The 27,405-nt window shown below is 34.9% G+C and overlaps 1 protein-coding gene across 1 annotated transcript in view; it reads left to right on the top strand.

Moving 5' to 3' along the window:
• Window positions 1-27,405, top strand: part of LOC125055268 (diacylglycerol kinase 1) — a 70,369-nt gene that overhangs the window by 16,926 nt on the left and 26,038 nt on the right. The window contains exons 2-3 of the mRNA XM_047657657.1: window positions 8,760-8,850; window positions 12,404-12,471. Of these exons, the coding sequence (XP_047513613.1) occupies window positions 8,763-8,850; window positions 12,404-12,471 (156 nt within the window). The 5' untranslated portion in view covers window positions 8,760-8,762. The remainder of the gene's footprint in view (window positions 1-8,759; window positions 8,851-12,403; window positions 12,472-27,405) is intronic.

Genomic DNA, 27,405 nt, shown 5'->3' with positions numbered 1-27,405 from the left:
GTAAGTACGTGTGTAGTGTATGTGGGGTATGCTCATGATGGAGGTGATTTTGCGCTATGGATATTCTTAATAATCCTTTTAACCATATTTTATACTCTCAAATTGTCAGATTAGTGCAATATACACTTTTTAGGATGTAATTAACTCACCCTACCTTAATCTGACGCGCTCGGGAATTTCTGATGGTCAATTTTTTTTTACTAATCTGATCCTGTCTCCTTCACGGGCGGCCTTATATATGGGCCTCATATTTTGTGGAGGTACTTAACCGGGTAAAAGGTATCCCCCTGTATATTAATCTGCCGCGCTTTAGTAAATCCCGAAAACCCCTCTTGGGCTCCCCTACCATAATAAAAATATCATTTAAAGTTTTGATAACTAAACACATTTTAATCTAGTGATAGTATACATTTAGGGATGTCATTATCAGTCATTATGTGATGCTTAACCAAATAAATGGTTCAAAATAACAAAAAATTATACTGCAAATTCATTTTTGCATAAAATACTTTAGACTCTCTTTCTATAAAGTCTTTTCTAATAGTTCACTTTCAGTTATATTAACTAATAGATCTAAAGGACATGTCATACTCAAAATTATAATACATACATATATATCTATTTAAATGAATTTACACGTAAACTATAGAAACTAATAAACGTGCTCTAGATATATAACGCCTCTTTATAAATATATTGTTATAATATTTCCGTGATATATTCAAGGCAGTTGGATAAACACGTATATATAATAAATCTTGTTCTCCCTTTATTATTCGGAAACGGTAGTTCAAATACAATGTTAAACATACGCGCGAATATAACACGAGCTAAATCTGTGATACAGGATGTTCTTTCGAAGAACAATATTAATTACTTAAAATTCTAAAAAAAAAACATGGCCACCCCTTATCACTTAGGGGTTCGAAGGTAAATAGTAACCGATTCTCAGATTACTGAATATGCATAAAAAATTTCATAAGCATCGCTCGAGCCGTTTCGGAGTAGTATGGGCACGAACATTGTGACACGATAATTTTATATATAATATATATATTGAGAAGATTTTAATGAATTTTGAATGCGTTTGGGTGGCACCCTGGAAGGTTTAGATTCACAAATCAGCCTGGCAGATGGCGCTGCAGTCGGTATCTAGGTTATTTATCTACTCAGCAATTATAAACAGCAGGTATATAAATAAACCGTTGTGTATGTGTTATAATTAAACTCTTAAACGGCTGGAAAGATTTTGTGTGTTCATGTGGAGTCGAGAATCATTTACATTAGATTTTTTTGTGTGAGACGTGTGTACATGACAACATCTCGGATCCGTTAGTTTAAATATAAAAATAAAATAAAACTTACCTTAGCTTTTATTATATTTATTCGACTTTAAATTTTCGAAGGACTACGAGTAAAAAAGTCAGTTACGCAGTAGTATTTATCAAATTAAAAGAATTTTTTTTAATGTTTTTTATTCAACGTTCAAAGTAAATAAGATTCGAAAGAATTTAGTAAAATAAATAATTTTAAATAAATTTTGTTGTCATCTGCGCTGCGTTGTTAATCGCACGGTGTATTTTCTAAGTAGTGTTTGATTCCCGAGAAAACAGAAATGCTTATATATTAGTCACAGATACAAACGTGTCACACTTCGGAACAAAAATTATGAATCTAAGTTTTTTTTCTCGGGACATCAAATGTGCAATTTATAGTTAAACTCGTAATCGCCCTGTATTTGCGCGGGAGCATTGCCCGGACTGAAATAGCGGACTAAATATACATACACCAGGTGTTCACAGTAAATGGGACATACTGTATATTATTCGTAATTATTATAAGTTTAGTATTATCGTAAATAGTTGCGGAACGGCGTTTGGTCTCATTTAAGTAGTCACGCGGCTGTTTCATAATAACTAATATTATTTTTTATCAAAGGTTTTCATTAAAATGGAACGGAGAATGTTTTAAATTTTGAAGTTATACTTCTTTTGGCGCGTTAGGGAAAAATGATGAGAGTAAATTTTTACGACGCGCGCGCACACCGTCACAAAAAACCGACACCCTGAAGTTAGCTATAGTCAACATCTTAGTTTGATCTAGTGTTAGTGTAGTTTTTTTGTATTATTTATACGAGCAATAAACCTTTTTATTCAATACTTTCGGTCGTTTATATTTTATCATCGATGAAAAAATTATTTGTTAATAATTTTTATGGCATACAACATTTTCCAACATCTTTTTATACTAATATAGTTAAATCTTTAAAAAGAATTATTAGTGGGCACAAAAATATTGTAAATAAATTTATTTCCATTGCATATTCAAGATATCTTAACTTCCGTATGAAATAAAAATAGCTTATCCCAGAATCACGGTCCCACACAAGCCTGCGAAACATAGCCTTATTTTAATGTTCCCCATCAAGTTAAGTCAATACCAAGTATTATAAAGGTCGGAATTCACCACTTACTCCACTTCCTGGACCAAGCAATCTCGTTTTACGACCTCTCCGGGAGATATGAAATTCCTCAGCTACGGGCTGTGTTACAAGCTGTTAGCGATATTAATGCGATGAAACTGATTTTACAAAATCTCTCCGACTATAAAGATAATCTTTTTTTTTATAGACAGGACAGATTTTGTGCCTGTCTTATGACTGTCGGTTACCTTACGATGTTTACACGAGAAAGTTTTAAGTAACATATAAATCAATGGGTGTACGTTGTGTCAGGGATTTGAATACACGACCTCAGAGTTGAGAGTCAGCTTAAACAAAACACTGTTACAAACATTTTAATCTTAAATAAACTAAACTTCAAAAGTACATCTAATATATAAAATTCTCGTGTCACAATGTTCGTTCATATACTCCTCTGAAATGGCTCGACCGATTCCTATGATATTTTTTATGCATATTCAGTAAGTCTGAGAATCGGCTACTATCTATCTTTCAAACCCCTATTGCTATTATAAATAATATCTAATATAAATAAACTATCCGGATAGAACATAAGCATTCTAATGACATAAAAATACGCTTTGTTTTATGTATTAAATACATATTCATTTCAGTTAGGGCGGCGTTGACATTAATTCTAGCGATCTGTAGTAATTTACGAGTGTTGAGTCTATTTTTGGAGATATTCCAGAGCTGGTTTTAGGCTTTTGGGGTCAATTTAATATCTGAGCTGTGGAGTAGTAACTACACGGTATTACACCTGTACTAATAACATCATACATATACACAAGTAAAATTTAAGTTCTTTAACGCATATAATGTGTATAAAAAAATAAAATAAATGAAAATCACTTTATTTGACGCAAAAACAATTACATTTTGTACTTACAAATCGTTGTGTAACACTAATTATTTTGGTACCTCGTACATAAAATAATTCTATGAGCACTAGCGTTTAAATACTAGGCCTAGCCTGTATCTTAATCGCTAGTTCCTTCCAGTGTCATTAACAAATTGGTTAAATTATTTGTCATTAGATGTTTATTCGGGTTATTTGTTTATTAAACTAAATAAAATTCTCGTATTTGTATCTAAACTGTTCCGAAACGACTTGACTGATTTTAAATGTATGCTCATGATGGAGGTGATATTGCGCTATGGATATTCTTAAAAAAGGGTGCGTGTACTTATGTACGCGCGTAAGAAGTTATACTTCTTTGGCATTATTAAAAATAGTTTTTGATTGCAAGCAAATAAGTAATTACAATTAAATAATCAAAGACTAGAAAAGAAGTCATTATAGTCAATAAAGTTCAGTTTACATTTGAAAAATTAAATAAATAAATATTTATTATTATTCTCTTACATTAAGTGTCACATAAATTCTTTTATTATTCGAATGTTGTTTTTAAATTATGTCCAATGCTGTAGCAATCTTCCGTGGGCAACTTCATTCTGTTAATTTTGCGTAACGGTGCGCGCGCATCGTAAAATTTCACTCTCATCAATTTTTCATAACGCGCCTAAAGAAGTATAACTTCAATAATCCTTTTAACCATATTCCGCGATAGCTTAAACAAGTCAAGGCTTATATATTGGTCGTTGTATGTCCGGGCTGCGCGGTTTAAAATAAGTTTTTTGCAATAATAGATATATAAGTGCCAGAATAAAAATAGTTAAAAGAAAAACATTCAATACTTTACACAACCTAAAAAAAGGTATTTTATTTAACGACAAACACTGTATTCGTTTGGGATGAAAAGCCTTTATCGTTTTAGTTTATTTGTGACCGGTTCAAACCAACTAACTGCTCTCAAGGGTATCCTTTGAACGCCAACATTTATTGCTTTATTGAAATAGGAACAAGTTCAATTGAAATAAAATATTCACGCTTGACATTTTAATTAATTATTTTAAGGCTATATGCAATAAATTATTGGATACCCAAGCTATGGTAAACAGCACTACACCTCTGTATAGGAATATTATTCTAATTAGGTTTACATTAGTACTTTGTTTTTGAAGTGAAACTTCTTTAGGCGCATGAGGGTAAAATTTTTACGGATGAAACGTCACGAAGATGTGCAGTGTTTTTGTCGAAGAAAAGGGAGAGAGCGATTGAGACCGATTGAGAAGGGCGAATCACCTTATAAAATTAAAATTAAAATTTTGTAAAGAGAATTTATTAAATATTAGTATTTTATATTTTATGCAAAATAAATTATTGAAATCTCAAATGACGAATTGTAAATTAAAATGCCACGTGTTTTTATTATCGAAGAAATAAATTTAAAAATTTAATTTATTATTTGTATTAATTTTCGTCACTTTTAATATTTTAATGACAATTAAATTCCTAACATATCTTCCTTTTTCCCTCCAAGTCTCGGAAATCTAAAGTTTTAGATTTGTATCAATATGAACAAGACTTAAAAATTAGTTGGGCAAAGAAGTTTCACTTCTGACATGTGTACTTTGTACCCACGCACTTTTTTAAACTAAAATGCATGTTGTGTATAAACGCAAGTGTTCTTTAATTTGGTGTTAGTGTAAAGTTTGTTAGTTTTATTTTAATAAATTAATTTTGTAGAACTTGTAGCTGTTTAAGTTTACTAATTGAGTGCTTCAGTAAATTAAAGTAATCGCTCTACTGGTCAACAACAAAGTAAACTTAGGATTGGGAACTGAACCATTTGGCTCACTATCCTGGTTTTTATCCCCCAGGACCTCAAGGGCGTTTGGTTCTCCAATTGCCCGGAAAAACGTGTTAACACTGTGCGTTCACTGGACATAATTAGAAGAAATCCCTGCACATTCTGTTATATTATATTCTTTCACAAAAGTCAATGTTAAATACGTACGGCTTAATCAAAATATATTAAGGTATAACTCGAAGGTTGTAAAACCTAAAATGTAACCCTTAAATAAGTTAAAAATAACGTTATTATCCGGGATAGTTGGTAACACGACTGGCTTATCCGGTTGCTGGAAAATTGAGTTATTCACCGTATCGCTATGGCAATCAAGCGTGAGCCTGTTTCATTCGTTTATTTAGGTACTTAAGTGAGGATCGAACCACAGAAAATGTGTACAAGTTTAGAAAGACCACAAGGGCTCTGAAGTTGTAGGTTCGAATATAACAAAAGTAAATCGCAAAATTCTTACGATTTTTTAATGCATATTCAGTAAGCCTGAGAATCGGACATCTATTTTTTATGCCCTAAATGTTAACCCCTAATTTTTTATTTTTTAGACAAAGTTATTGTTTTTATTTTTTATGATACAGCATACAAAAATACATACAACCCTTAATTGTCACCATTCACGATCAACCCCAATATTTTATTATAGTAGATAGTAATTTTTATTGAACTAAAAAAATGTTTCCCAGAAATAATATACATGGCAAAACTACGTTTGTCGGGTCAGCTAGTATTTATTATAGATATTTTAATAGTATAGTTGCGTTTGTGATCCTATCCAGAGATATAAAGTATCATGGCTACCATGAGACTTTCTTAGATGATTTACGATCTTAGAATATCTTTATACATGTATATTCAAAGTTGGACTATGGTTACTTTAGTAGTTAGGCCTTCATTTCTCTAACTAAACGATGTTTAATCACCGGTTCTGCTTAAACCCCGATGATAAAGGAGAATCGTGAGCCCCTTGTCGCGCAAAGACGGTGACGTGTGTCAGGCACAGAAGGCAGATCACCTTGTCTATAAACATTAAGCAATAAAACAGGCGCATTAATTTGATGGCAAATAAAGGTTGTAGTGGCTCTTGTTATATGTAATTACTAGCTGACCTGGCGAACTTCGTACCGCCTAACAGTTAATACATATCGTATTACAGATACGCTGAACATAATTTATCATTTTATGAAAGTAATACAATTAATAAAATATTAAGTCACTAATTACGAAACCTTTATTGAAATACGTTCTTTAGAGGGGAGATTTTACCGTATCGACGTGATGAACATTAAATGTTTGACAGTTAACATTAAAATTTTATATTGGATTTTTTAAATCTTCTATTATACTTTTTCGTTAATTGTACAATGTTTTTAATATTTGGAATGCAGAATACAACAAATCAAACACCACGATAATAGGCCCAAAAGTGGTAAAAGTGTTCAACTTGTTTAATATATTAAGATGAAATTACCTTAAGGTGATATCAGACGGTTCATTTTTTGTTCATTTTCACCTTTCATTCGGTACATTTCACTCGAAATGAAATGTCTGAACAAAAAATGAAACACGAGTGCCGAATGAATTCATTAGTGAACCGATCCAACAGTGTTGGATATTGGCATCCGGTATCTTTCATTCCCACTCCGAATGAACGAGAAATGAACGGTCTGAACACTGAGAGAACGTTCATTCGGATTCGGCCATTATGTTTCGAGTCCTGTAGCCGACGGACATCACGTTGTCGACGAAGTTATAACTTTTTTTTCTGTGTGTTATTATATTGTTTTCATGCGGCAAAATGTTGTTCAAGTGGAACGATCAAAATACATTACTTTTTTTGGAGAACTTTAAAAATTATCAATGCCTTTGGAACCACAAAATTGTTGAATACAAAGACCGAACAATGCGGGCAAACTCTATATAATCTCTAATCCAACTCAACTCTTTGATTAAATGATCACAAATTAAACTAATTCCAAGACGTACGACTTCATTCGATGACATATTTAAAAGAAAGAACAATGAATGTTCATTTCTGTATCATTTCGTCTAAGCCGTGTGAACATAGAATGAAAAAAAATGAAGCATTCACTCGAGTGAACAATCATTCGAATGAACCGTCTGATATCACCTTTATTACATAAAACGATTAAGGTGATATCAGACGGTTCACTCGAATGATTGTTCACTCGAGTGAATGCTTCATTTTTTTTCATTCTATGTTCACACGGCTTAGACGAAATGATACAGATTCATTCATTGTTCTTTTTTTTAAATATGTCATCGAATGAAGTCGTACGTCTTGGAATTAGTTTAATTTGTGATCATTTAATCAAATAGTTGACAAAAAAGAAACAAAGAAAACGTGGGTGCGACCATGGATTGAAAGAAGGAATTTATTAGGAGCTTCCAATACATTGTTGAGAGAACTAGCCGTTGAAGATCCTGATTCATATTGTAATCATCTTCGAATGGATGAAAGTAAATTTGAAGAAAAGTTAAAAAAAAGTTATAACTTCGCCGACAACAAACAAAATGGCCGAATCCGAATGAACGTTCTCTCAGTGTTCAGAACGTTCACTTCTAGTTCATTCGGAGTGGGAATGAAAGATACCGGATGCCAATATCCAACACTGTTGGATCGGTTCACTAATGAATTCATTCGGCACTCGTGTTTCATTTTTTGTTCAGACATTTCATTTCGAGTGAAATGTACCGAATGAAAGGTGAAAATGAACAAAAAATGAACCGTCTGATATCACCTTTACAAATTTCGAAAGTATAGGTTTATAATAGTCTTATTTTCACGTGAAAGAAATCGCTATGTCAGTGTCAAAATATAAAAGCATCGCATCCCAACCACTATCTGTCTTGCGTGTCAAACATCTTTTGTTTTGTGTACCCAAGATTAAGCTCCATTTAATGCCCGATCCTGGGTACAAAGCCTGGACGGTTTCCGTTTAGATAATTGCGAGAAACACATAAATTCAACGATGTCAGTGTTTGCATGTTTTCGTTTTTATATAGGTTATTTAATAATACATAAATAAATAAATCGTTTATTTGCCAAGATAGTAGTACAATTAGATCGAACAACAAGAAAAATCCGCACAATCAGCCATATATAAATAGGCATGCAAATGTCATATAAATTTTTTGCAATGTCATATAATAGGAGAAAGGGAGCCATGGAGATATGTGGAAAAAGCTGGGGGAGGCATTTACCCGTGAAGGTGTTCCGATCAATGGTATTGAATGAAGATAGGATATCGAGTAACAAGAAAAAGAAATGTTTATAACAAACCTATGTACCAAAGGCTGTATATTAATACATTTGTAAATATTGGAAATAATCGGGCTTTTATTATTATATATTTACAATTTATATAAGGCCGCCAACGAACTCGCAAGCCCTTTAGCATTGAGAGTGTCCATGGGCGGCAGTTTCACTTAACATCAGGTGAGCCCATCTGCACCCTGTTCTATAAAAAAAATTGATTATGATATGGTTCGGCGTAGTGGGCTGCCTAGAGACTGTCAAAATATTAGTTAGTACGCAAGGAGTTAAAGCTACAATGGTCAATTTATTACAGGTCATGCCGAACCAGGCCAGCAGCGGGATAAGCTTCCAGTGGGATAAGCTGTCACCTGCAGAGTTCCAGCAGTTGCAAGAGTTGACTTCATGTAAGTAATCACTCAGTTCTGTGGTTTTCTCATTGTCGCTAAGTTATACCTATTCCTATCACATTTTTAAATGTTTTCTAAAATTATAACGTTTAAGTATGTATTATTTCGTGTTATACTGATAAATTAAAAAAAATATTAAATAGAAAATTAAAACAAGTTTAAAAAGTTTGGTCCCTGTTGAAGTACATTTTAATGCTAGCAGCATTTCCTCGCTGTATTGCGATAATTATTTGTTGACCAAAGGAAGCACCAGCTCTGAGGTTACCGGTTCTATCTACCTGGCGCCGACTTAAATCTTTAATTTGCGCCTTCCGTGAATTCCACTGGCCAAGAGTCTCTAATATCTCTCTCTCTCTCTAATTAGAGGAAATATATGTTATATATGTCACCGTAAAATTGTAAACACCGTTAGATTGTAATATATCTCGCGAGATTGTAAACTGTCGAAAGATTGTGAACCTCAACGAACTGCTTACAATTTAAGGTATTATTATTCGGTAGTTATATGAAATTGTTGGGAAGTAAAATTAATGTGTAATTGACCAAAGAAGTTTGAATGATAACTAAGTTAGTGTAGTACAATCTACCGAATAATAATACGTTAAATTGTAAGCAGTACGCTGAGGTTCACAATCTTTCGACAGTTTATAATCTCGCGAGATAGATTACAATCTAACGGTTTTTACAATTTTACGTTAACATATATAAACCTTAAAATTATCACTTATAAGTACACAACTACACAATATATAAAATGGATGGAAAAAATTGATGGAAAATGTCCCAAAAGAACTTGTTTTTGAAAACAAATAAATAAACAATATTGTCTTTGGTTCACAGCGCACTATAAATAAGATTTATTTAAATAATATTTATTGACATGAAGAAGTAAACCTTTTTAGGAAAATCCAGTTAAGTAAGTAAATTGATTTGTGAAAAGCTCGCATAAGGAAAAAATAATATTTCGACTAGCAACACTAATTTTATTAAAGATTAAAGGGATTAAAATAGAAACCAATTAGCTTTATGTAAGGCTTTGATGACTATTAGGCTGATTGCGTTATTGTACAACAAAATTTGTCTCTGTTAGATGTCTGTCTATGGAATTTTTTCTATTTATTGTAAAAAAAAAGTCAAAAATCATTTAATCATATAGATAACACAATGTACACTTATGAACGCCAAAAAAAAATGTATATGAAATGCTTGTAAATTTACATTTAGTGCAAGTTCTCAAATCAAGGGCGTAGAACGGAAGAGAAGAACTGGCAATAAACTCTCCGCCACTCCTTTTAATTGTTTTTTTTGCAAGGAACTGAAACAATTACACCATGTTCCACATGACATCTTAAGTAATTAATAATAATAACATAAATTAAAAACAAAGACTACACCTCTATCAGCGGGAGGCATGGTGAAATAGGAGCACGCACTTACATTCTCGTGGGAACAACACGCAAAGGTTGCGTTGCGTCTGTTATTATTATCTTCCAGGGTTTTGCCAACTCTGGAATTGGTTATTAATGTGAAAAGGACATCAAGCTAAAAATATCGTTGTAGTACTAAAGTAAGATCAAGTGCACAGGCGCTAAGTAAAGATTTTATTGGGTACATGGTAGATAGTACCGGTATAAATAAGTTTTTTTTTATGTACTAGGAGGCAAACGGGCAGGAGACTCACCTGATGTTAAGTGATACCGCCGCCCATGGACACTCACACTGCCAGAAGGCTCACTAGTGCGTTGCCGGCCTTTCAAGAATTAGTACGCTCTTTTCTTGAAAGACCCTAAGTCGAATTGGTTCGGAAATACTTCAGTGGGCAGCTGGTTCCACATAGTCAGTTTCACTTAGAAAACGCTCAGTTGTGGAACGAAGGACGTTGAGGTGATACGGATGGTATTTTGTATTCTGCCTCGACGTCCGATAATGAAACTCAGCTGCAGGTATTAGACCGAACAACTCCTCTGAACACTCTCCATGGTAAATGCGGTAGTTCCACCGCTGTTTACCATCTTCATGCAGAGAGACCCCTCATCTCTACGCAACGCCAAAAAAACATGAAATAAAAAATGATATACAGCGTATGTAGCATAATGTATACCGCAATACAGCGAGGAAATTCCAGCGTTATCTAAAGGTACTCTGGTACAGGCACCAAACTTTTAAATTTGGGTACGTTTTATTCCATTTAAAAATTAAATGGTATGTAAACCCACAGATTTTGTAAAGTACCAGAAACAGTTTATCATTTTTACAATATGATAAAACGTGATAAAACCTCCGAAGAACTAAACGGACAAAGTCGCGGGCATAAATGTTATTTGAAGGGGCTATTAGCTAATTGCATTGTTTTATTACCAACACGTTATGGAGTATCGACTCATCTGCTATTTCGCAAAAGCTTGTGTGATATTTTCCTACTCCTGGAGAGAATTAAGCGCAAAACTCGAAGACGGCTGGATCAATTTGGGCAGTTTTTATTTCTTCCTTGAACTCTGAGGAAGGAAGAACTGACTCTTGAAGGCTTTTATGGAGAAAACTTTTGTAAAATGTAAAACAAAAATAGAATTTTGTTTTAGTAGTCAGATTTTATTCCGGAAAAGCGAACAGTTTCCATGGGTAACATAGCAAATTGCTCCATATGTTGGTATGTAGCTACTAGGGTCTTTGTAGGGTAGAAGCAAAAACATTTTTAATTTTATTTACCTAATTATTATTATTATTTATTGTGCACAAAACATATTTCAAGCTTATGTACGCAAACTTTGTACTAGTACTATCCAGTTCATGGTTTACAAATAAAACTGAGTTTAGACATAAATAATTATGTCATAACTTACTTTAGCTTAGAAAAAGCTCCAATTTCGCTTTTTCCGTACGAAAAATACTCGTTTGTATTTATCGTCAAAGTGTTTACGCTGTGATGTAAGGAGACAGATCGATGCTTTAGATAAGAAAGTATAATAAGTGTGTATACTTGTATCTTTTACTACTATTTAGACCATAAGTTTTACAACAATTATAAATAACACAACTTATTATTATGATATTATGTTAATGTTCTTATTATATGACATTATGAAAATAAATATGACATTTGCATGTCTATTTTTATATGGCTGATTGTGCGGATTTTTATAATTAAATAAAATAAAAAAATCCGTGGCGCCCAACCTCTTTAGGTCTGGGCCTCCGATTTCTGAATCGGTTTCTTGAACATTTTTCAATCTAACAGGCAAGTGATCAGCCTTCTATGCATGACACACGCCGTCGAGTTTTTGGGTCTAAGACAAGTCGGTTTACTCACGATGTTTTCCTTCACCGTTCGAGCGAATGTTTAATGCGCACATTGACAGAAAATCCATTAGTGCATAGCCGGGGATCGAACCTACGACCTCAGGGATGAGAATCGCACGTTGAAGCAACTAGGCCAATACTGTTCATTTACCTATAATGGATTTTTATAATTAACCGATCTAAATGTACCACATAATTTCCGTCTCTATGTATTTTTATTTGTCACACTAACAACATTCGCATTGTTTTTCAGATTCAAATAGAAAATTGCAAGATGTGCTCAACGAGCTGTGTGAAGTTCGGAAACAGAACCCGGATGGGGTGAGTCATTGTAATGTTATTCCTACGTGTGTCCAGACCACGCCTTAAGCTTAGCTAGGAAACTACCTATAAAGTTACAAGGAGAAATTTAATATCAAGTTTTTAGCCAATAAAAATGCAGGCTGACAGGCCATTTGTTAGAGAAAAGATAAACCTTCAGAATATAACCTAGAAAAGGATTTTGACAACAAAAACTTTTTAAGTCTGACTCGAGTATGTCAAAAACGTTATGACGTCTTCATACAAGAGTTATAGTTTGCCAAGTCTAAGCCTTAGTTGTGCCCTTAGTGCACAATAAAGTTTACATAAATAAATTATATTTTCAAATAATATATTTGACAGAGAACTGAATATTGTGAAGCACTTGCTGTATCCCTTAACATTTCTAAGGCCTATACTTAATGCTAATAACTAATAAAAGGCTAATACTTTATCAAATAAAGTTTGTTACGTAAGCCTCTTAGCAAGCTCTCATCATTAGGGTTACCCAATGCTCTTTGAATCACAGATTTATTAAAGGAGCGATCGGATAAAATTTGACCTTAAAGGACTTAGGACTGAACACAAACAAAACCCAGGCCGGTCTAATAAGTTGGAGTCCATGCGTCGGGTTGTCTCTCTCCCTAAAATATGGCGAGGGGGCCGATGGCTGGCCATGCGTCATACTCGTGAACGGGTGCTACTTGTGGTGACTGTCGTACTTGAATTCGTGTATGCGGTGATGTTAGTTATTTCGACTATGTGTTTGCGTGTTGTTCCCACGAGAATGTAAGTGCGTGCTCCTGCTGATAGAGGACAAGTCTTTGTTTTTAATTACTTAAGATGTCATGTGGAACATGGTGTAATGGTTGCAGCTCCTTAAAATCATTGTGTAAAAAAATGGCGATGAAAAAGAGTGGCGAAGAGTTTATTGCCAGTTCTTCCCTTCCGTTCTACGCCCTTGTTTTGGGAACTGGCACTGAATGTAAAGTAAGAAGCATTTCATATACATTTCATTTTTTTGACGTTCGTAAGTGTCCATTGTGTTACCTATATGATGAAATGATTTTTGACTTTTTGAGTCGTGGATTCAGTCCCATCTGTCGGCTGATTTCAGCTTTGGGCGTTTCATTCATTCTAAGGCCCAGGTGTCATCCAAACAACTTGGTATTTTGGCAAAAGTCCGACATTTCTTCATACCGTAACAGCTTCTAAATTTATATAAAGCTCAAATCCGTTGCTTTGTGGAGGACTGCAGTGATCTTTAGGCCAGTGCTGGGAAATGTCATTTGGACGTGGATGCTATTGAGAGTCGAGCAAAAGGAATTATAGACGGCATTTCACTCGTTAAATATCCACTCTAGATCTTCGCCGTTCAGTTGCCTGCCTTTCAGCCATAGATTTCACTCCAGAGAAAGCTCATTGGACCTACATAACCTGGTTCCGTTATCCCCTTTCAAACTACGCTCATCTAGGAGCACGCTGGAGTCCCTTCCATGTTAACATCCAGTGTACTACACGATTTGGATCTTCGTTTCTTGTAAAAACAGCGAAGGAGTGGAACTCTTTCCCCCTTCAATCATTCCTAAAGAGCATAACATGGTGAACCCGTGCGGTCAAGCGGCGACTAAATATACATCTCCTGGACAGGTATGCTCTCAGCCTGCATCTCACTTGACATCAGGTGGGATTGTGGCTAAATATCTGTCTAGTTCTGTAAAAAAAAAACTTTAATGATTTAGCTTATTTCCGAATGACCTCCTTATTTAAGAATGAAACCTTAATATAGTAATAAATTATCTTTTGTCAATTAATTATGTATTGTCATGGAAAATCAAATATATACGGTAAAAGTTGTCGGCGATACAGAAATCGGTTTAGAACTAAAATGAGAAAAGTTTAAATTGAAAATACAATTTGAAATTGCGATATAGTGTTACTAAGTAATACTTTGGGGGTTTATGCTTTGAGAAATCATATTTGTTTATGTCACAATATTTTAGTCTGTCCCTCTTCAGTCGGCAGCTCATGTCTGAACGTCGTGGTCTGCAAGGAAACATCTGGAGCGGACAATCTGTTTCTACCGGTTTCTGTTCTACTCCTAGACCCCCTATCTCCATCCACAGAGTCCTTTTCCCTAGCTGCTGCAACCGCTCTGCCAGACCATGGATCTTCGAAGCTAGACTTAACTTTCCCTAGAAAACCTAACTAATTTTGTAAATTATATTTTCGATATTAAAATACATTGTCTTTCTCTTTAGTCGATACCTCATGTCTGAGCGTCGTCATCAGCAAGCATACCTGTTTCTACCGGATTCTGTCGAGCGCCTCTCTTTTCAGTTTTGAGGACGATGAATCTTTTACTTGATCGGTCCATCTGGTTGGTGAACGGCCACGTGATCTTTTACCTTCTGTGTTACCAACCACGATCAGTTCTCCAAGTTCTCATCGCCTCTGCGCATTGTATGGCCGATATAAGATATGATTCGTTGTCGGCATATGGTAGACGGGCGAGTCGGTATGCAGAGTTGGGTCAGGGTCGATGTATTGGTGCGTTATACTTTAGTCTAGTAAGGGCTAGACTAGTTTTCTCAATAGCCCCGGGTCCCTTGGGTATAACGCCTGGCGAACCCCGAGGCCCCATCTTAAGGGTGAGGTGTTTTTAGTGGGTGGGGACTCGCTACCCCTCTGATTAGCAGAGGGATTCGAGTGTAGTCCCAGCCCCACAGTCCCCGCGTCAGGCTCAACATCCTTGGCGCCTGCCTCCGTAAGCGCATTTTCACCTCATTTAAAAAAATAGTTTACCAATATCGTAAACTTGGAATCGTCGTTTCAGCATACAGCATACAGACATATCATAGACCTTTTTCCTAAATTTCTAGTAGGTCCCCGAGCTTTTCATCGCCTTTTCTCCGCTAGATAGCGACACCGCTTTTCTAGGAAACCTAAGCTTTACCTTCACCATGCGAGCAAGTGTTAGTTGCGCACAAGTAAAGAAAGTTCTATTGGTCTGCTTTCGAATCTCTCTCTTTGAAAGTTCTCAGGTTTGAACGTCGAATTACCACTAGGCTAATAATGCGATATGGTAATTGTTATAGTAAAACCGTATTCATGCACAAAAACATACATATTCATAAGTCAACGGGAATAAACATCTGTCGAAGTAGACATGGGGAGAAATTAGCGGCCTTCACACGTGCAGTTCGGAATGGCATTTCTGGAACTGCGCACAAATCTGCAGATAAATCTGTGCAGACTAGACCGCGCGCTGATCTGTGCTTCTACTTTACGCTTCAATTGTAATAACAGTTTGAACTGCGGTTCAAACTGCCTATTTCGCTTTTCTGCAGATAAAACTGTACGTATAAATGCTTTTCGAGAGTTTAGATCGCAGTATGGAATGGCGCGTGGAATGTCGACCAATTTTAAAAGTTTTCTTTCAGTTTGAACCGGTACAGTAGAAACGTGTATCTACACGTCTAGTGATCGCGTTAGCTGGTTTTGTGGTTGGTTTTAATAATCTAAAAACGTGTATGGGTTAAGAAATAGAGACAAAAATTTGGACATTTACTTACCCATGTTAAAAAAAATACGAGAAAACTATCCAGAAGATTTTAAAAATTACCTAAGGATGGACGGCGATAATTTTAATTGCTTATTGGAACTTATCCGTCACAGGTGCTCCCAAATACCAGCTTCTTCCTTTTGACCAAATTCAGCGAAGGGCTTGTCGAATTGTCAATCTCCAATGTCTTGCTGATCGGCTTGACTCTCTATCGCTACGCAGAGACATTGCGTCTCTTTGCGTTTTTTACAAAATTTATTACGGAGAGTGTTCGGAAGAATTGTTTGGGTTGATCCCTCCTGCCTCTTTTCAACACCGTACGAGCCGAACGACCTCTAAATTTCACCAGCATCATCTTGATGGTTGGAGGTCTTCCACGGTCCGCTTCACAAGGCATTTTCTTTTGCGAACTAGCGAACTGTGGAATCGGCTCCCGGGGGGGGGTCTTCCCTCAGAGATACGACCTCCAAATTTTTAAAAAACGAGCCTACTCCTCCCTCAAAGGCCGGCAACGCACCCACTAAAATGGGTGTCTATGGGCTGCGTGGACTACCCTTTTTGGTCGTCCCGCAAGCTCGTTTGCCCCCCTATTATATATATATAAAAAAAAAAAAAAAAACAGAATTACTAAGCAAGATACAGTTATGAGAAAATGCATAACACAAGAAGAACGTCTTTCCGCAACATTAAGATATCTGGCAACTGCACGTTCATTTGGAGATTTAAATTACGGTTTGTATAAGCCGACTTATTTTTAACTTGCCATAAACATGGATGTTCCCGATATATATCGGATATAAGGATATCCTTATAAAACCTGTCACTGCTTCCACGCTCCAAACTGCCATTTTGAAATAATTGTCATCCACACGAGGTACCCGCATAAAACTGTACAAACTTTCGTACACACCAATGCGCCGCATCGAACTGTCAAACCACCACGCGCTTGTCGCGTCTACACGGACGGATTGGACGGCAGATCGGAATGGCGCGGGCTGTTTCCTACGGTTCGAACTGTACGTGTGAAGGCCGCTATTGGCTGTGCCAAAACTCAATCTGGAACTATTTAGGAAAAACACCTTTTGTATGGCAATCATCATCAAGGTTGACCAATTCATATGACTAATAATGTAAAATGTAAAATTCCTGTAGTGACAAATTTGCGCGCAATTGTGTGTGGCAGAATATGCGATGTTACGATTGTACCACCTTACATTTACACCGTACATTTTTGTACCATATTCTTGCAATAAATTATTATTATTAAATAAACTTTGCCTAAGATAAGGTCGCCCTTTCATAGCTTTTTTGTAACTAATATATAAAATACTAGCAAACTCGGCGAACTCCGTTTCGCCACCAGATGGCTTCGTTTTATGTAACATTCCGTTTGGTGATCCCGCTTTTCTGTTGAAGTTTTTCCTGAATTTTCTTTGCTATAAACCTCACGGAACCCGATACCTTTCCAACGAATGCAAAACCGTGGAAATCGGTTCGTGCGTTCTGGAGTTATAGCGTCAGGAAGGAAAACCCGACTTATTTTTATATAGTAGATAGATAGAATATCGAAGCTACAAAAATAAGTAGATTATCGCACCGAAATATAAGATCCAAATATAAATCATCATTATCCTATGACGCCATAAACCTTTACGCAATAAATCCGTTATTAGGATAAATAGCGCTACCGTGTATGACGTCATATCATCCATCTCGCTCGCACATGACGTCACACGTTCCACATTGCACTTCATTAACAGAATATTCCCTTTCTATATTTAAATTATTTAAAAAGATTTGTTAGTTTACCCCTGCAGCGCGGTGGTTGCCATGGTAGCTTAGAATACCCGTTTAATCAAATATATATATTTATATGTTAAATTCTCTTGTCACAATGTTAGTTCCCATACTCCTCTGAAAAGGCTCAACTGATTCTTATGAAATTTGCATATTCAGAATGTCTGAGAATCGTCTACAGCTATCTATATTTCAAATAATCAAATTTCAAAGTGACAAGGGGTGTCCACCCCAAAAAAAAACTTCAAATTCCTTTTTAAACATAAATTTAATGTCCCCGGGATGGTGCAGATCCTGTCCACAGTGATTCTTCGTCGCGGTTGGTGGCCTCGTTTATCTTTTCAAGTCTTTCCGGCTCTCTTCGCCTCATCTGTAGGTTTGTTTTGGACGGCTACGTTTCCGCGTAGATTAAAAACAAGCGTTGGCTGGGGAATATGTTCGGCTAATTTAGTGAACTTCGGTTACATAGGCTATTAAATCTAGTACATAATAATAATAATAAGCCTTTATATATCCACATCTTATTGACATACATTATATATTTTTGTTTTTGGGAAAACGGTTACTTTTCTTTAATAAAATCCCAGAGGCTCTAGATCTTTTAATAAATTTAAGAAATGTATTAAAGAAAAGCTGTTTAAAAAGGCTTACTATAAAGTTAACGATTATCTAGTTGATAAAAGGGCCTGGGACTAGTGTTAGACGGGCTACTTCTAATTAGTTTGCGATATTTGTAAAATAAGTAATGATTGTTGATTTGCTATTTTAAATGAGTACCGAGAGTTTTTTACGCCGGCTTTTTCTCTCGGTCTACACCCTCTGTCTTCTTTGCAGATGAATAGGGATGTCTACCGATTCAAATTTAATGACGTGGAATAAGTGATACGCGTATCTTATGTTCCATAATAAGCATATTTTATTTTGTTTATTTTTATTCTATTGTGTTACCTGTATGAATAAATGATTTTGATTTGACTAGACTTGATAGATTACAGTTTTAGTAGGAACCCTTTCACATTATAGGAAAGCCATTTCTCCCTTCCACAAGCCACCTGGATTTAGTATGGGCCAGCAGTTAGTCGTACTTTGCGCCGATTCTTTCATGTTCCACCTTCAATGTTAAATGAAAATCACAATCCAATCACATTGCTACATATTAATTGTATGTAATAAACATATTATTTTGAAAGAAATTTATAAATTTTCTTAAAAAAAGCATTATCAATAACAAAACAGCGCTTTTTTTTATTTTTTATTTTTATGATTGGACAATTCACACCAATTGACCTAGTCCCATGCTAAGCTGGTGAATCTTGTGTTATGGGTACTAGGCAACGGATATACATACATATAAAAGATAGATAGATATAAATACATATTTAAACACCCAAGACCTAAGCACAACACCAAATGCTCATCACATCGATGTTTGTCTCAGCCGGGGATCGAACCCGGGACCCATGGATTCGCAGTCAGGGGTACTAACCACTAGACCAATGAGCCGTCATAATACCATTGATGAAAAAAATAATCATTATTATTTCAAGTATCTAGAGATACGTAACATTTATTTAAATATACTGCCAAATATGAACCCGGGAACTGCAGATTAAAATCAATAAATAGTCCAAGAGTTTCGTTCAGTAATCTACAGCGGGAGAAAGGCGAAGTGGATAAAACATCCTCTGACCTTAAAATAAGGTTGAATTTTGTGTACAATGCAACAGTGACGTCACGAAAAACTGGGTCGTAGTGACGTCAGGGATGATAAGAATATTTTATATGATAAGCTCGAATCGTTAATGAGGCGTTTTATTATAGTAACCATGTTTTTATGTTTACGAAGATTTGGTACAAGGAATATTAAACAGTATTCACTACAATACCATATAGAAATTTATAAACTTGACTTGAGAACTGGTAGTAAATGTAAATTTAGAATCAATGTAACATCTTTTCTGTTTACGTTCATAAGTGTACTTGGTTACCTATATGAATAAAGTTATTATGAGATTGAAACGTTTCCGATAAAAACTTTTAGGAATAACAATTCAATTTCCTGTATTGAAATAAAAAGTTTTGATCATATACTAGCTGCCCTCGCAAACTTCCTTTTGGCCTAATGTGTTTTTTGGTTAGCCTACCTTTTAAGTATCTACATACCAACATATGAAACATTTTGCTATGCTACCCCATGTACTGGTCGCTTTTCCGGAATAAAAAACGTACTAAAAACCTTCCTCAGAGCTCAAAGAATCCAGCCGTCTTCGAGTTTTGAGCTTAGCAATATATTTTGCGATTCATTTTTATTTATATACCAAATACAGCGATGGCAAGCGATAAATGTGCTGTCTTCGAAGGTGGACCTATTTGGTTGTATTTGGCTGTATATTTGGTTCCTTAACTTATTTTATAATAAGTTAAAGTATAAATAAAACATCCTAATTCATAAAAAATATATCAATGTAATTGCACCGTTAGCTGAAATACTCATCTGTAATCTCATCACTATCCATCATAGCGTAAACACAATTTGAGAAAAAGAGATGAAACAATACTCTACTTAAACGAGTGATTATTTTTTTAAGAAATAGGTATTTTTATCTTTATTTCTTTCTGTGTTCTATGTTGTGTAATAGAGAATGTTGATACATATATAGTGTAATACGTGTATCGAGTCTACCTTATGTAGTCTTGTTCTTGGTTAGCAGACTAAAATTTCTTTTGATGTTATTTTTTTTATAGAACGGCCAACAGGCAGGAGGCTCACCTGATGATAAGTGATACCGCCGCCCATGGACACGCCGGCCTTTTAAGAATTGGTATCCTCTTTTCTTGAAGGACCCTAAGTCGAATTAGTCCGGAAATACTTCAGTGGGCAGCTGGTTCCACATAGTGGTGGTTCGCGGCAAAAACTGCCTTAAAAAACCTCTCAGTTGTGGAACGACGGACGTCGAGGTGATACGGGTGGAATTTTGCATTCTGCCTCGACGTCCGATGATGAAACTCGGCTGCAGGTATTAATCCGAACAACTTCTCTGAACACTCTCTATCGTAAATGCGTAAAAGATGCAGAGTGACCCCACATCTCTACACAACAAGCCGCTCGGAAAGGGATTGGTCGTCGACGATTCGAACCGCTCTTCGTTGAATAAGGTCAAGTGGAAGGAGCTGGTATAGGGGAGAGCTTGATGTTATCTATAATATTTCTTCGAAAGTTGTTTATAAGTGCTAAAATTTAATAATATGTAAAGTTTTTCTTTCTTTCTATATGTTAGTAAAATAATACAGATAAAATTTTAAATTACCCTTTGCCGAGAGAAGATATAATCAATATTACTTACTACACTATAGGACCTGTATATTGGCTAAAAAGATCTGAAAATAAATAGTGAAAGTCGTAAAACCAAAAGTTTATATTACGTCATAGAAATAAATAGTTGCCCTTAATAATGTGGGCTGTGGGGAGTTCAGACATTGATTCGATATTTTAGTAGTAACACCATGAATTCTAATACAGATGTGATGCATGGATGGAAAATGCGTTTATGCAAGTATTATTTAATTATGTCTTTTAAAAAATCATATTTTATACGTTTCATTTGACAATATTATATTGTGTGATGACCAGTTTATATTGGAACCACTGATTATATTGTCTATGTATGTGTGTTTTGTCGTCCATTATTTTAAACACAAATACTATTGATATTAAAACATACTCATCGGCAAAGGCCGAGAGAAAAAGCCGGCGTAAAAAACTCTCATTACTCTTTTAAAATAGCAAATCATCATATAAAATGACTATGGCAAACAACACTTATTTTAAAACAAATATCGCAAATTAATTATTAGAGCAGTCTTGACCTGGTGGCTGAAGCACTCAAATCACGGCTGCCCGCCACTATATGTGCATTTAATACTCACTCGTATGGTGAAGGAAAACACCGTGAGGAAACCAGCTTGCTTTAGACCCATAAATCATCGGCCTGTATCATGTACAGAAGGCACATCACCTGCTTGTGTATTAGGAAAAAACATGATTACGAACACACAGGTACAGGGCTGAGACTAATTCCAGGAGTCAAAATAACAAGGTTTTTTTATAATGCTAACACTACTTTACCCTATTACACCTTAATCAATTAATTCATATATATTTTTGTAGCGAGGTCGTTGCTCTTATTTACATTATATAACACTTTATTTACATCACAGTAACAAAAACAGGAGCAAAATTGGTTTAATAAATGAAGACAAAGGATGAAAATGGGCGGGGTTACTTTTAAAACATAAATAATATAAACATTTAGAAAATACTATACTTAACTACGCTAAAGTAGTCAATATAAAAATATATAGGTAAATAATATCAAAGGTTTATTGGTATAGTGTTGTAAATTTTTGCTTAAATAACTTAATTTAAGATAAACTATATACATTTTCCCTATATAAATGTCACCCTACAGATCGCACGAAAGCTCTTATCATTATCATAACGCGGAAAGCCTTTAAGAAGGCCCTGTAGGAGTCGGAGAAGCCAAAATAGCTTTGTTTAGGAAGTTTATATAACTTACAGGCTTTGATCGAATAATAATAGTAAATATTATGCGATTACATAATTGTGTTTTCCGATTTATCGTCTTTAATGGTTTTGTGAAAAAAAATGTGTGTCTGTTTTTATTTTTGTAAATGCTATCTTAACGGTAGATAGATTAAATTGGGATTGATATTACTATAAATAAAAAATAAATTAGTGGCGCTACTACCTCTTTAGGTCTTGAGCTCAGATTTCTGAATCTGTTTCATGATAAGTTTTTTAATCTAATAGGCAAATAGGTGATCAGCCTCCAGGGCCTGACACACGCCGTCGAAATTTTGGGTTTAAGACAAGAGCAAATGTTAAATGCGCACTTAGAAAGAAAGTAATTTGCTGCATTATGTTAATAAATACTCTTTACACAAATAAAACGCGTAAAGTGTTTCATCTGAAGGTACCTAATGTCCCAATTTTTTATGAAGTGTGGCCACTCTACGAGGAAGAGTCTTAATGACGTCATGACACGCGTTCACATTAACTAGCTCCAACGTTATCTTCAGTGCCTTTTCCTCTCCATTTTGTGCGCAAAAATAACTCAAGTAAAAGCCTTGAAGCCTCCTTGTCGATATATTTCCTGGGAATTTGTGAGGTCTTCTGACTTAATTGGTACTATGACCTTTATTGGTGCGCACAAATTACATATAAACTTTTTTAATTAGATTTATTAACAGAAGATTAACCACCATGAGAGTATCGTGTACTGGATTCAGAATGCTACTCCCATCCCTGAGGTAGTAGGTTGGATCCCCGGCTGTCCAATGGACTTTCTGTATATGTAGGCATATAACACTCTCTCGTACTGTGAAGGAAAATATCGTAATCCCCACAGCTCGATTCAGCAGTTATGTGTTTTTGTGATGAAATAAATTTTTAATTAATGTTGAGGGTGTGAATGGATAAGCGATTGGTTGCCTATAAAAAATTATCTCAATTACCTGTAATTAATTTATGTATAATTAATTTGCTGGTATAAATTGCAACTATTTCTTTTTTCAAACAATTTTATGTCATTATTTCAAATGATGTGAAGAATTTACTGTTTATTTATTTACAAAAGCTTACATTGGTACATAAATAAATACTTTTTACGATTGATTTATTTAAACAAGCTTATAGGCTTTGACTTATAGGCAAACGCAACAAACATTAAGAGAAAGTAATACATTAATTAATATTGATTTCTAAGGAATTGAAAGAGAAGGTTGCCAGGTGTAAACAGTGCAGCCTCGTAAAAAGGTATATCTTGCTTAAATCAGCAAGAACAGAACAGAGTTTGAAATGTTTTAAGCATTAGCATTGGGTTTATTTTTCGGTAACTTTTATCTAAGCAGTGAAAGGCATTGGACGGCATGTGTCGAATGCCTACGACAGATCACCTACTTGTCTATGGAATACAGCCCTGCGATTCTGTAACTCACTTTTCGAACTCACTCAGCGGTTTTCGCATCGGCGGTCGCTCTGAAATTTTTAGCATTCTAATAAACAATAAACTACAAGCTCCCACCTTTTCAGAATGCCAAATCATAAAATGACTGCTTCACGACTGATTTGAGAGCGACCGGCGATCCGAAAACCGCTGAGTGAGTTCGAAAAGTGAGTTACAGAATCGCAGGGCAGATGATCAAAGAAACGGATGCAAAGTCAAGACCCATTTATGGTTGTAGCGCCACTGGATTATTTCTATTCATAATAAAGTATGTATTTGTAGTATACATTCATGATGGTACGTCATGTTTCTGTTCACGCCATCCAAGTACATATAGTCCTCTCCGTTCTCAGATCTTTACCGCACCCATTCCCTAAACACCAGTCGGTCTCTCTTGCCATACCCAAGTGTAAAAGGAGGGGACTTACTTGTGTCTTTTCTTCTTGTGCTTATGCTTGTTCTTATACTTTAATTTGTGGTCTTCTCCCACGGAGATAAGTGAAGAGACGGAAGACTATCGGTGAGTAGTTTCCATATTTTGACGCTGCAGCCCCTCTCCTTTTTTTGTCTTCGTCGCTTCAGTTTCTATTTAAATTTGTTATTCACAAAAAACATGAATTAATAGCACAGTTTGTCAGAAACAAAAAGCACTTACAAAATGATACGTACAAACATAAACATAACATTTATTACTAATGAAACGCCGATAAATATTGGCCGCGTTAAGCATTGCAAATTTTAAATACATATTTTATTAATCTTCCAAATCCTGTCAAATATTCCTTTTTGTAATATTAATTCGCTTTACAAAAATAAGCTTTGAAATGCAAATGAAAACCCTTATTAAAACAAGCCATCGAATTTCTAAAGGCCTGAAATTCAAGGTTTTGATTCAAAATCAACAACCGTGACCTTTCGATAAATTGAACTTTATTTCAATGCAATAGAATTTATTTTGCTGCAATCTATTGATGACCCAGTGATAATTACGTGGCCTGCAAAATAATTATTTTATGAACGCCACAGGTATGGGAAATGTGGTGAATAAATACCAAATTTACATAATAATTTAACCAATTAATTTATTCTCAAAAATATAGTACTAAGCCAATACGATAAAGTAGAAAAAAACGTGTGGCACTCGGGGACTGCTGCAGAAAAGCTATAAGCATAGCATTTTTTATCAACTTATGCAATTATAATTATTTATTTATTTTGTATCTATGCAGTATTTTTTTTCTTTAACATCAAGTCATTCCCTAACGCATCTGCGCTACGTCACCGCTCACACCAGACCGATATGAGACGTAGTATGAGTTCTGTCCCGCTCTAACGCGTATTAGCCGCACCTATATTACGTCATCGTGTGTTAGGTTTATTTTCGTTACGAAGTTTCTTGATTCGGACGCCACGCTCAAAGCCCGCGATAAAATCTATGCAATAGCTTAAAATATATAATACATAATATACACATGATCGCTACTGTGAACTCACTCTGCTAACATATAAAGATGTCGATAGTGTCGGAGACGCCCTCCAGTAGAACGTCTTTATTATCCGAAGACCTGTGCAATAGACTAGTTCTGGCCCTTGGTATCGCAAACAACATAGACCTATACCGTCGCATTGGTGACCTAATCTATGAGTTTTACGTTATAATGTACTATGCATTGTAAATAAAAAAAAATTATTAAGCAATATTTATGACAATTTAGACCACTGTTAGTGAACAGTAATCATACTGTGGGCCGTAGAAGCCTGAAGGGCGTAAAATCGATGCCTGAATTAAATATTCATATTTGCGCATTCCATGTTTATGTAAGGAGTAATATTACAGATCTAATAACGTTTCTGAATCATCAAAATATAATTTATTCATGTTTACGTAACTTACTTTAAAACTTCAGTAAACAATGTAGACCAGTGCAGATAGCCTTTAAAATAAATAAAAAGTGAAAAAAATCACAGTAGGACGAAACCCATTAGAAAAGCAGGGGAATATGATCAAAATGAAAGGAAAAATAAATTACGGTCGACCTGAGGTCGGGAAGGGGTAGGGGGGGGGGGGGGGGGGAGTTTTAAGGGTAAAAAACGGTTTATCTCGATTTCCGGCAAAACTACAAGTCCTATCGAAGAAAGTTAAATGGCAAAGTTGGAGGTAATAAAAAGATCTAAAACTTTTGTATCCACACATTTTTCACATAACCTCAAAATTTATGTGAAAAATTCAAAAAACCAAGTTTTTGGTTTTTTATTTTTATCTTTAACAAAAATATTTTTTTTTAACGAAATTTGGTGAAAACTTACCTTTCTATGTCCCAAATATACTGTAATTTATTTGATTAAAAATATTTATTTGTTCACCTTATTTTGAATGAATATCGAAAAAACACCCTAATTTTCAATCGAAAATTCTGACGTCAAAATTTTAGCTTTTTTCAAAAAGTTGGTGTGCTTTCAGTTCGTTGAAATCTCTACTTTCCTATGGTAAAAAAATATATATATATTACCATAGTAAATCTTCTCAGAAAACGCAAAAAATCGTATGCAGTAACGCCCAGACCTGTCATCCCCTTGCTTACTTCTCTATGAAATACGAAAATTTTAGCCCATCTAAAGGCAAAATTTTTTTTTAGGTCACTAAGGTATATATAAGTTATCTTAAAATAGTAATAAATAGGCATCTGATTATAATTTAAAGAAGATTCATAGAGAAGTAGGGAAGGGGATGACGGGTCTGGGCGTTACTGCATACGATTTTTTGCATTTTCTGAGAAGATTTACTATGGTAATATATATATATTTTTTTACCATAGGAAAGTAGAGATTTCAACGAACTGAAAGCATACCAACTTTTTGAAAAAAGCTGAAATTTTGACGTCAGAATTTTCGATTGAAAATTAGGGTGTTTTTTCGATATTAATTAAAAATAAGGTGAACAAATAAATATTTTTAATCAAATAAATTACAGCGTATTTGGGACATAGAAAGGTAAGTTTTCACCAAATTTCGTTAAAAAAAAATATTATTGTTAAAGATAAAAATAAAAAACCAAAAACTTGGTTTTTTGAATTTTTCACATAAATTTTGAGGTTATGTGAAAAATGTGTGGATACAAAAGTTTTAGATCTTTTTATTACCTCCAACTTTGCCATTTAACTTTCTTCGATAGGACTTGTAGTTTTGCCGGAAATCGAGATAAACCGTTTTTTACCCTTAAAACTCCCCCCCCTTCCCTTCCCGACCTCAGATCGACCGTAATTTATTTTTCCTTTCATTTTGATCATATTACCCTGCTTTTCTAATGGGTTTCATCCTACTGTAATTTTTTTAGGTTTCAAAAATTATCGGCACTGGTCTAATGGTTCTAAAATTAAATTCGCCAGTTCTCAAATCAACGTAGTATGGACGAGAATCACTGGCAATAAGATCTACGTCACTCTTAAATTGGCAAGTTTTTTGTTTTACCCAACGTTTGTAAGTAGCTGCTGCAACCATTACACCATATTCCACATGATATCTTAAGTAATTAATAATAAGTTATATTTAGAATAATATTTGGAATAT

This window comes from Pieris napi, chromosome 13 (assembly GCF_905475465.1).
Source record: "Pieris napi chromosome 13, ilPieNapi1.2, whole genome shotgun sequence".
Lineage (NCBI taxonomy): Eukaryota > Metazoa > Arthropoda > Insecta > Lepidoptera > Pieridae > Pieris > Pieris napi.
This window is presented reverse-complemented; position numbering and strand designations above follow the sequence as displayed.